We start from the raw sequence: 12,606 nt of genomic DNA, 5'->3' as shown, positions 1-12,606 counted from the left end.
ATTTAAAGAATGAAGTACTACCAAATGTTAGACTGTCTTTCTTCTAAATAGTAGATTCCACAAATGTATTTATGATACAAGTTTCTTCCCAGACAGAACAGGGAAATGAACTTAGTCATGTCTGACATTTCAAACTCACTGCAACTAAAACCACTCCAGTTTCTCATCCTTATATGAGTTTACAAAGTAACTCAAGGACAGAGTTTTAATGTCAGGGTTTACTGTAATTCTTTAATGCCACCAGTTAAAGCTTGTCAAAACTTCTATCTTATCAACAAAGTTCAGAAGACTAAATGTCGAAGGAAACACAGACAAGTAACACTTTTGGTGGGAAGTGTGTGATGTCACCATGAAATAGAAAAAAATATGTTACCTTTGTCATCTTTAGATGATGTCTTGCTGTCTTTAGATTCCTTTGAAGAGCTAAAGAGGCAAATCACCAGAGAAAATTGAAAACAAAAAACAAAACAAAACCGAACAGCTTGATATTGACAGCATTGCAAACATGGGTTCTACTCATACACATGAATAACTCCAAAGGCCTATATTAGGCTACTTGAACAAATGGCTCCCTTAGGATTCTTGCACTGATTTTGCCCAAGATGCCTGAAGATCTAGATTTTCTGACAATTCTATTCAGTGGATATATGGCCATCTTCTCCAGATTTCAGGACTGGGACTTGACTTCATTTTGTGTTCTTAGAACTGATAGTTGCTCATTAACCACCATCACAAGGGTTTTAAAAAATGAAACACAAAAATTGTCAATTTGAAAAAAAACAAAAAAAACCAAAAACCAAAAAACATAAAAATAACCAAAAAATAAAAAAATAAAAAACCAAATATATGCTGAAAATTCGACAATGCACTCAGTAGGACACACTGCATATCATGAAGATCTTGAATGTTTTTAAGTAACTTATGACGGTCAAAAATATTCTAGGCAGGATCATAAGACACTAATTATTGTACATGGTCTTGAAGCCACCCCCTTAATGTAGCGTGATCTTATTGAATGCTGGAATTTCAGTATCGTAAAGAACTGACATAGAAAAACAAACCTCTTTGCTTGACCAGAGGCCCCTGTAGACGAGGGCCCTTTCTTCAAAGTATCCTTTTCTTTGTCTCCAGATTCTGCTTTCTTAGAACTTTCTCTGGCTTCCTTCTCGACAGGATCACCCTTCACGGAGTCTTCCTTCTTACCATCTTTATGGTTCGGATTCATCTCATAATCCTTGGTTTCCTTCTCCGGACTCTGTGCAATGGCGTCCTGCCCATCTTTTGGCTTACTTGCTTCAGAATCTGTAATTTTCACATTTTTACCTGTTTCTAGGAGGTCATCACCATCAAAATCCAGAGTGATGGCATCTTCAGCCTGGATTGTGACCGAGATGTTGTCATCCTCAGCTTCTTTCCCAGTCGCATTAGCTTCCATCTCTTCATGAGCTGTGTGATCAGCCTCAGCTAGGCTCCCTTCTGAAGGAAGAGGTTTAGATACTTCTTGTGTGCCATCACCAGAACCTGCTATATCTAAGAGGATTTAACAGGAATAAATATGGCAAAACAAGAAGTTTAAACAATTTCACATTCATAAGCTAGAATAGGACCTAGAAAATATAAAGCCAGTCATTAGCACTGATGGAGGGTTAGGGGAACACAAGGGATTAACTAACATACACAATCCTTTACCTAAGATCACTATTCTTCAGGGGAAAAAATGATCTCTAAATACAAACATCAAAACAACAACAGTGAGAAGATGGATCCATTCTCAAGATGAGGTTCTTCATTTCTGCTTATAAGTTAATGGTATTGGAATTGTTTTCCTCCATGGTAGAATGGCAGATGCGCAGGTTTGTTATTCAATGTTCGGCTCATCTTGGAATTTAATCCTTGTCACCTTGGGAGCTCCTTGGTGACTTCTTGGAAGGTCACAGTCTGAGGATATTGGTCTTCAGAGTATTTCCAAGCCCCATCTTTTTCACTCTTCAATCCCTGGGTAGTCCAGAATCGAATGTAAAACTGCTACAGAAGACTCCGATGATGCTCCTCCATGTCATCTAGGAGAGTGGCTGCTTGCTATCCGCGTCCTGTCCAGGTGGTCTACAATGACTGTTTGCATAGGTATCTTGCATTCCCACAGAGTGAAAGGCCTCAGGTATGTGAGATTTTTCAGTCAGTTGCTTTATTTCATCATTGCTTCTGGGCTTTTTATTCTGCCTCACTGAGGAGCCTGCTCCGTGTCCTGTCTAGTCCAAGTAGGACAATGTGACTTCTGTTCGAGAACTCACCTCATAGTGAGCACATGTATTGCTACTGTTGTCCCTGTGATTGTATTGGATAAGATAGTTCTCCCAAGCCACTACACATGTCAGAAAATCACATGAAAGTTGCTCTAAAGAAGCAAACAAAGCCAGTTTCCTGGTCATTCACCATTCTTAGGACTGGTGCAGAATTCACTGAGTCATAAACTAGACTCCAATAAGCACGTATGAGTTACTGCAGTGTCAGTCCTAAAGACAGAAATCTACTTACCGTATGCTAAAAGTTATTTTTAAAATAAAACAATCTACAGTAAAAAAAATGATATCATTCACTACAGTAACTGATATGTACTATTAAGTCAGAACATATCTTGTGTTCAAAAGAAAATAAAAACCAATTGAAAAATTAAGAGGCTAACTTAATTCACTAAATTGATAATTTAAAAATAAACTATTTTAAAATAAGATTTCAAATAAAGAATGTTTATTTTCATATACTTTGTTTTTCTAAATGTCCATAAATTTGAAGATCTACTTAGCATCAAACATACCTTTCTCATTTTCTTCTTCCTCACCATCCTGAAAGTCAAAGAATAATCAAATGTAAAATAAACTCATGGAGAACTACATTTTAATAATCACAAAATCAGTCAAATTAAACTGGTGGGTAATTTAAAAATACTGATTAGAGATACACATCACACACAAATATATTCCAATCAGAACTCAGACCCATTTAAAACTACAGAGAACCTACTGCTACATATGATTCTACAAAATAAGAGGCAAATCGCTCAGTAAGGGTTATCATTTCATTAAACAAAACTAGTTAATATAATCCAAACCTTACTTGAGCCACAGAGCTGTCAATAAAGAGACTGACACGATTATTTTATGTCACTCAGTTCACACCTTTTTAAGAAATCTTTTTTATATTAATTAAGTGGGGGAAGGAAATGAGAATGCCATGACCCACATGATTTAAGATCTGCAATGGACTGAATGCATGATAAGGAAATAAAGAAAACAAACAAAACCCTGCTTCCCTTTCTGCATACTTCAACATTGGAAAGGGATGATTATCAGGAGTCAATTCCAAATTACTTTCTTTAAAAGTATCTGTTAAATGAGTTCAAAGTCATCACAAATACATAGCAAGTGGCCAATTTAAAAATGGTATTTGTGCTACAGGCAATCAAAGCAAAGAACATAACCACTTAAAAGATGTTATTTAATAAAATATTTGATATTTCCCAAAATTAACTATGTGGTAACTTCAAAACAGAAAGATTTCAATAAAATGATGTTTTTCTTGGAGGAGGAATTTTGTCTTTTTAAGGAAAAATAACTTATTGAAAGGGCAGAGTGTTTGGCAGTTACTACATTACTGCCTGCAGTCAGGAAAAAAAAAATCTTTCGTTATTAAGAAAACACTGCAAAGATTACTGAGGCAGTTGTTCCAATATAAACTCTCCCAACGTAATCCACAGAAAAGAAAGTGAGTGAGAAAGTCTCAACAGATGTTTCCATGAACGTCTTGGTCACACAACTTCTTTTTCTCTTTGGTTTTTCTAGCTCTTGTAGACCAGGCTGGCCTCGAACTCACAGAGATCCACCTGCCTCTGCCTCCCGAGTGCTGGGATTAAAGGCGTGTGCCACCACCACCCGGCGTTCACACAACTCTTAAAAGACAAGCTATGCAGATACAGATGATTCTAGGTAAACTGAGAAATTTCCCACTAGCAAAGCTTTAAAGTACTGCTTCTCAAACACCAGTGTACAACAGAAGCCTGGAAGCACTTGTCAATCAGGCTGCCGGCACCAGTCCCACAGCTTCTGATTCTGCAGGTCTGAAACAGGGCTGAAGGATGTGCACCACTTAACATGTTTCCAGGTGATTTTGATGTTGCAGGTCCAGGAAGGACCCAACCAACTCCTCCTGTCTAACAGTGAAAGAAGATTTCATACAAAACTTTCAATTCAAGTCAAAATTAACTTTTTACCACGGATAACAACCATAACATTGTGTCTATGTGCATGAACAAGAGTGTGTTGATACAGGTGCACATAGCAGCCAGGTCAATGACAAGTGTCTGTCCTCTACAATCCTCCAACTTTTTTGTTTCTTAGTGAGATAGGGTCTCTCAATAAACCCAGAGCTAGAACGCAGTTAGCTAGATTGGCTGACCAGAGAGCTCCAGGGATCTTCCTATCTCTTCCTGTCATCCCTACCTCACCTCTCCAGAGTTACGGTGTGCATCACAACAGGCTTTTACACAGACACTAGGGATCAGAACTCAGGACCTCATGCTTGTTAATACAAATCAACAACAGCATAAATGCTATCGGTCTGCAATATCAAACCTACTGGTCTGTGTACCAATATTGCATACTATGATTTCTTTTCAGTTGTGAAGTTTAAATTTTTTTTGAGAGAGAGAGAGAGAGAAAGAGAGAGAGAGAGAGAGAGAGAGAGAGAGAGAGAGAGAGAGAGGGGAGGACGAGGAGGAGGAAGAGGAAGAGGAGGAGGGAGGAGGAGGAGGAGGAGGAGGGAGGGAAGCAGGAAGGGAGGGAGGAAAGGAAGGAAGGAGGGAGGGACAGAGAATACTACAGTTGTCCTTGATGCTGGGGGATAATCCCCTTGTACACTGTAAAGATTTGTCATTCATATTGGTTTAATAAAACACTGATGGCCAGTAGCCAGGCTATAAGTATAGGGAAGGGCGACCAGAGTAGGAGAATTCTGGGAAGAGGAAGATCGAGAGTTAGTCACTAGGCAGATGCAGAAGAAGCAAGATAAGAATGCCTCACTGAGAAAAGGTACCAAGCCATGTGGCTAGATATAGATAAGAATTATGGGTTAATTAAAGTTATAAGAGCAAGTTAGTAATATGCCTGAACAATAGGCCAAACAGTTTATAATTAATATAAGTCTCTGTGTGTTTATTTGGGACTGACAGCTGTGGGACCAGACAGAACAGAAACTTCCATCTATACTTGAAGTCCAGAAGAAGGCATCAGATCCCTCAGAGCCAGTACAGGCAGAGTATAGGCAGTTATGAGCTCCCCAAAATGGATGACAGGAACCAAACTCTTGTCCTTTGAAAGGACAGTGTGTACTCTTATTCACTGAGCTACCTGTCTATTCCCCAAGAATTTAATAAACTTCCACATGGGGTTGGCAAGATGGTTCAGTGGGTAAAGGCACTTGCTACCAAGCCTGACAATCTGAGTTCAACACGTAGTGCACACATGTAGAAGTAAAGAACTAACTTAACACAAGTTGTCTTTCACCTCCACAGATGTGCTATGGCACACGTGTACACACACACACACACACACACACACACTTCAAAATAAAAGAAATAAATCACCACCTCTGAGCATTTAATTACACAATTAATGTGTAGCACTTCAACAATGCTTTGGGTAGAATAACTGGTGGTGGCAGCAAGGGGACAATAAGTTATTCTTTATTTTGAATAAATTTTTTTCCTTACAAGCTCAGGTATGTTTACTAATTTACCTTGAAAGGGTAAATAAAATGAGATATCTTAATCATTTACTTGCAGCACCAACACCACTACTTTCAAGCTATTCTAGTCAAGATGCAACATGACAGACTAAAGGAAAAGATGTCTAGTTAGGCTGGGCACTGGGGGCAAGGCAGAGACAGGCAGATCTCTTGAGTCTGAGGCCAGGCAGGTCAACAGAGTGACTTTCAGAACAGCCAAGGCTACCACTGGGTCTTCTCTCCAGCTCCCTAGATATTTTTCTTAATTCAACAAGTCTATTGAAGGATCTCAAGTCAAGTGTCTCCACATAGGGAGACACATATCCTCCAAAGCCCAGGACAGAGGAGTCTGACCTAATTCTTAGGAAACAATGCTGGTGACAGCAGAGTTGACAGTGAGTGACCACACGTGGAAGTGCACATTCATTCGAATAGTGCTCTTAGGGTTAAACCGGGTCTACATGTACTTCAAACTCCTTATAATAGACAAATCAAGAAGCATGGAAATGTCCATACCTATAACACCTGTGTACAAATATACAATGTGTTTAAAAATAGTCTCCCCACTGAAAGCAGTCTTTAAATTAGCCACTGTGAGAATTATCTTAAATAAGAGAATTTCATGCATGGAAATAAATTATATTTTCTAGAAAGCAGGTACTCAAGTAATCTTGTAGTGGAGCCTATAACCCTACTCAACACAAAGCTCCTCTCCTTTCACATAGCCTAGGGACAGCAAAAAGTCAAATCAAGCCTCACACACACTTTCAGTCAGCCACATTCTATTGCCATCCTTTAGGTTAGTCTGTGATATACATGGATCTCTATGGTAAATAAAAAGATATATATTCAGCCTGTCTGAACAAGCCTTCAAAATTATCTTGCATCAGTAACTGTCTGACATCTACATGATAATGAGCTAACCTGTGCGGGAAAAACAAACTGACCCAGCTAAAATAGGAACAATCTGAACTATATGGATAAGAGTAATGGGCTAGCATATGTTACATATTTTAAGCCCATAATAAGCACTAAGTATCTGCTGAAATAAAGTCACTGAATAAATATACTGTAAGATATTATTCTTTCTAAAGGACTTCTAAGTTCAACAGAGCTCAGAAAACTCTTACTAGTGTGGGGTTACTTACTGAAAAGAATATGTAATATGAACAAATAAATAAATAAATGAGTCACTGAGATAGATGGCTTAGCAGGTAAGGGGTACTTGCTGCCAAACCTAATGACCTGAGTTCGATCCTGAGGACTCACGTGGTTGAAGGAGAAATCACTCCCACAAGTTATTCTCTGATCTACACACACACCAAATAAGTGTAATTAATTTTTAATGTGATGTATTTCTTAAAGGATGAGATTAAGCATGAGATGTAGGTAATCAGTTGGTCTTTACCATTAAAACAGTTTATTTTTGTGATGCCATCCATCTAGACATTATCTGTAGACTCACATGTGATAGAAAATGTATCAAGAAGTATGAACAGCGAGTAAGCACTAGACTGGAGAGGCACTCATTTTATAAAGAGAACAGATGCTTTGAGAAGCACACAGATCCCCCAAAGCCCACCCCAAAAAAGGGAAAGTTCCTCATTAAAGAATTGTACGCATAGGTAAACAGATAAAGAACAGACACGGTATAATCTTAGGGCACTACAGGGGCTCTTCTCATTGTTCTCTTTGAAGATATATTCATTTCTAGTCTATGGGTAGAAGTGTTTTGTCTACATGCATGTAAGAGCACTGTATGTGTGCCTGGTGCCTGCAGAGGTCAGAAAAGGGCACTACATGCCCTGGAACTAGAGTTTCAGATGGTTGTGAGCTATCATGTGGTTGTTGGGAACCAAACCCAAGTCCTCTGCAAAAGCAATCAGTGCATTTAAAGCATTAAGCCATCTTTCTACTCCCTCTTTTGTTTTTGAGATAGGATCTCACTTTGTAGCTCTGACTGATCTGGCACTTGCTATCTAGACCAGGCTGGTCTCAACTCACTGAGATTCTTTTGTGTCTGAATCCCAAGTGCTAGGATTAAAGCTGTGTACCGCCAAACCTAGCCACTAAAGAGCTTCTTGAAAAAAGAGGAAATGTTTAAGATTTAAAATCCTAACAAGAACGTTGTAGAAAAAAATATTCAGAAAATTCCAAATAAATAACATCTTCAAATTAGTCAAACACCACCACAAAGATACTAACTTCACATGTTCATACAATACCACACTGGTCCAGCAAGGAAGGGTTTGTTTTAAAGTATGGTGCTGGAGTCAAATCCAACCCTTTGTTCATAGTAGGCAAGCACTCTACCAACTGAACTACATCCCCAGCCATGATTTTTAATGCTCAAACTGACTAAGAGAATCTGCTCAAAGTCACAGTACTATGTAATTAAGTAGAATAAAACAGGAAGCAGCGTTCATCCAGAGACTTGACTTCAAGTCAAAAGCTGAGAACTGAGTTTAAACACTTAACACTGGGGTTATTGTCCTCACACAAACATCATCCTTGTTTGTATTTTATAGAGACTATGCCAAGGACTTTTTAAAATGTATTTTATGTATACAGGTCTTTTATTTGCTTGGATGTCTGCATCCCAGAAGAGGGCACCTGATTCCATGGGTGCAGACATAGACTTCAGTTATAAAAGACTGAGTGCCATATGAGTGCTAGGAATTGAACTCAGGGCCTCCTGAAGAGCAGCCATTGTGTGTGTAACCACTGAGTATCTCTCCAGCTCATGTCAAGGATTTTAAAAAATTAATAAGGGAATGGCAGGGAACTACACGGACACCTTTTTAACTATCTCATTTCATACCTTGATGTAAAATCAAGAATATATTTTAAATATGTATAGAATTAGATTAAAATAACTGTAGAATCCCCAAAAGTTACAGATTAAGTTTTTTAAATCAATCATTAAAAAATAGATGAAGCAAATCAACCAAAATATGTTTCAGTAGGTGCTCTACTCCTTGGGGGCAGAACTGATCTGCAATACAGTACTTTGTTCATCCTTAATGAGGATATGCTAATTGAGGAGTTCTTAAGTCATCTTCAGTAATGACCTTGGTGTGAAGAATGTGAGCTAAAGTATCCCTATGAATGATTTACAGAAAAGGCCTAGAAATAATGAACAACTCAGGAGCAGTGAACACCCATGAACCTGACTGCGGTCCTGACAAAGGATTTACCACTAACATGAAGCAATGACTCCATGAAGGTCTAGCAGAAAGAAACCAGAACACCTTTATATACACCAAAAATAAAGAGCTAAAACTGTTCCCTAACACAAAGTGAGAATCTTTTCGGCTTCAAGGATAACAATAGACTGACATACATTAAATATTATTAAACCCATGAGCCTGAAATAAAAGAACAGAAAGCAAAGAAAAAGATCAAAAGCTCATTAGTACTATTGAAGATGCTGGTCAACTAGCTCATTATTTTGGAAATTGGTGAATAAAAGGGAGGGAAAATCAAATATATATCCTGGTTTTTTATAAATGGTACTACTTGATATACAGTATATAAAGGGTTAGTCTTTCTAGAAATATTCCAGTTACTACTATGACCACTTTGAAAGGTATCACCAATGACTTCGGTGCCATACAAAAAGACACAACCAGCAATTCATAGGCAATTCCACATAGGAAACACCTGTCACTCATGCTATCCTTAAATGTGAGAGTAAGCCTAGCCACCAACTTACCAATTTCAAGTAACTACAGTAATCAGAAATATGTTCAAAGACACAATGGAATGTATCCAGCAAAATCTAGATTTTCGCTAGGCAGTGGTGGTTCACGCTTTTAATCCCAGCACTCAGATGGCAAAAGCAGGCAGATCTCTGTGAGTTTGAGGCCAGCCTGGTCTACAGAGCAAGTTCCAAACAGCAAGGGCTACATAGAGAAACCCTGTCTTAGAAAAAAAGAATAAAAAATAAAAATTAGATTTTAAAGGCTCTACTGCAGGGCTTGGAAAACTGTTGTTTTTATTGAAATATAGCCAGGCCTATTCATTTTTACATTGTCTTTTACTGCTTTCACACCACTGTGGCATAGGTGAGCAATTGTGAAACAGACCTTATAGCCCACAAAAGCTAAAATATTTACTGTCTGGGACCCTTTAAGGAAGGCTTTGCAGCCCTTGCTCTATGAGATAATCAACTAAGTTTTTCAACAGTAAAACAGGAGAAACTAAGTCACTGAGCAAGCCTACAAATTAAAAAGGCCTTGGGCTGGAGAGGTGGCTCAGCAGTTAAGAGCACTGACTGCTCTTCCAGAGGTCCTGAGTTCAATTCCCAGCAACCACATGGTGGCTCACAACCATCTGTAATGAGATCTGGTGTCCCCTTCTGGCCTGCAGGCATACATGCAAACAGAACACAGTATATATAATAAATAAATATTTGAAAATAAATAAATAAATTAAAAATAAATGGATAAATAGATAGATAAATAAATGGGCCTTAACAGACATATCAATCAATCACAGTAGATAGGTCTGGATTCAAACAAGACCTGTAAAGAAAAAAACATCCATAGCTGAAGGAATATTTGAATATTAACTTCATTGCTTAATGACATTACAATTTTTATATTAGGAATTTCTTTTAAAGCTACATACTGAACTTGGTCATGGAAAATGGATTTGGTTTTAAACACTACAGAAAGTACAATGTAAATGAAGGTAGAAGAAATAAGATTGAAGGAACTGAGAATAGCTCAAGTTGGTTAAGAATTACAGCCTCTATACCCCTAATTCATATATTCATTGAAACATGTCTAAAAGCATCAGATCACAGGGGAATCTGCATAAATTGGCATGTCTATACAGTATATAAATATATTATATAAATTAAATAATTATATAAATAATGCATATACATTATTTATAAAAAGGAAAATAAAGGACATTATAATTTTCTTTCTTACTTTTGTTCGTTTGGGTTTTGTTTTGTTTTGTTTTTGAGGCAGGGTTCCTCTGCATAGCCCCAGCTGTTCTAGAACTCGCTCTGTAGACCAGGCTGGTCTAGAATTCAGAGATCTGCCTGCTTCTGCCTCCTGAGTGCCACCACTGCCCAGTTATATTGTCTTCTTGTGGATTTTTAGACAGGGTCTAGTTCTGTAGCTCAGCCTGATCTTGAATTTGCAATCCTGCTGCCTGTGATGCACCTGTTTTGCCTTCTAAGTTCCAAGTTAAGGCTGTACTATAATTCTCAACTATAAGATTTTATTTAAAATCTCTCTAAAAGCCGGGCGGTGGTGGCGCACTCCTTTAATCCCAGCACTCGGGAGGCAGAGGCAGACGGATCTCTGTGAGTTCGAGGCCAGCCTGGTCTACAAGAGCTAGTTCCAGGACAGGCTCTAAAAAAGCTGCAGAGAAACCCTGTCTCAAAAAAACAAAAACAAAAAAAAAAAAAAACAAAACAAAAAACAAAAAACTAAAATCTCTCTAAAGATGTAGCTTCCTTATTTTTTTGATACAATATGTCTTATATCTTGGTCTCTAAAATAAATGTTTCTTACTATCAAGATGGAATGGTTCACTTATTCCATCCTATAAAAATTAGATTAAACTTTAAAAAGATAACCATTCCATGAAATACTTTACTTCCACCTGTTAAACATGTTGCAATAAAGTAGCCTGTGGTGTAAACAGGATTCTTAGATGCAACACTGCCAGGCAGCTCACAATCTGTATAACCTAGAAGCATCCCAGTAGTGGAACCAAAATGCTAGTTGCTACTGGGTAGTGGTGGCACATGCCTTTAATCCCAATACTCGGGAGGCAGAAGCAGGGGGATCTCTTGTGGCTTTGAGGCTAGCCTGGTTTATAGAGAGAGCAGGACAAGCTCCAAAGCTTCAAAGGAAGCTTGTCTAGAAAAACAAAACAAAAACAAAAAGCTAGCTGCAAAAGATACATAGAGCTCAATTCCAGTTTTCTGAAAATTTGGTACTCTAGAAAAATACTCCCCCATGTGAAGGTTCATCTCCCTCATCTACCATGCAGAAATGAATGTACACAGACAGAAGAGGGACAAGTCTGCTGCCTCTCACTGTCCAAATGGCCTCTTCCTAAGTATTACAAGTGGCCAGAAATGTCAGTTCTCTTCCACTGTGAGGAAGCCACAGCTTTTCTCACAGCCAGGGACAGTCAGCTACACAGCTGTGTTTTTTTAAAGGTTTATTTTATGTGTATAAGTGCTTTGCCTGCATGTATGTACCGTGTGCATGCCTATTGCCAAGTATAGGCCAGAAGAGGGTGTCATATCCCCTAGGACTGGAGTGATAGATGGCTGTGAGCCACCATGTGGGTGCTGGGATCCAAACCTGGCTTCTCTGTAAACAGCAAATGCTCTTAAGCAGGGAGCCGTCTCTCTAGCCCCAGCTCTGCAGTCTGCACACACACTCCTCAACTGCTCTTCTAGCGGACACTATCAAGTCACAGACTCCATCACTACTTTTGCTAAACCTAACAGTCTAGTCAATGGTGAGGTATCTCTATTTGAAAGCATGGCAATTAAAGAATTAATATATAACAGGTCCTTGTGACTAGGCGAAAAGACAAAGGATAGTATTTAACACTGCAGAAACAAAGATATAAATATTGTTTACAATGGTAGCATACTCCCAAATGTATACTATGCATAGCATGGACTAAAACAAGTTTCACCAAATTCATGCACAGCCATTTTTCACATTCTACCTTCCACAACAATGTCAAGAACGAGATTTTTCCCCACTGTTATCAAAGTTGATCCTACTAATGTTAAATCAATAAAAATTAAATAAATCCTTGAAAAAGATAAACTTTATTTTA

The 12,606-nt window shown here is 38.3% G+C and overlaps 1 protein-coding gene across 6 annotated transcripts in view; it reads right to left on the bottom strand.

The window, feature by feature from the left end:
• Positions 1-12,606, bottom strand: part of Sltm (SAFB like transcription modulator) — a 46,479-nt gene that overhangs the window by 17,917 nt on the left and 15,956 nt on the right. For 3 of the 6 annotated variants that reach the window (XM_038321250.2, XM_038321254.2, XM_038321249.2), the window contains 3 exons: positions 2,816-2,843; positions 1,062-1,530; positions 374-423 (listed from right to left, as the gene is read on the bottom strand). In XM_038321250.2, the coding sequence (XP_038177178.1) occupies positions 374-423; positions 1,062-1,530; positions 2,816-2,843 (547 nt within the window). The remainder of the gene's footprint in view (positions 1-373; positions 424-1,061; positions 1,531-2,815; positions 2,844-12,606) is intronic. The other 3 variants (XM_038321252.2, XM_038321253.2, XM_038321255.2) reach the window with 1 other exon arrangement.

The sequence above is a fragment of the Arvicola amphibius genome, chromosome 3 (genome assembly GCF_903992535.2).
Source record: "Arvicola amphibius chromosome 3, mArvAmp1.2, whole genome shotgun sequence".
NCBI classification, from domain to species: domain Eukaryota; kingdom Metazoa; phylum Chordata; class Mammalia; order Rodentia; family Cricetidae; genus Arvicola; species Arvicola amphibius.
This window is presented reverse-complemented; position numbering and strand designations above follow the sequence as displayed.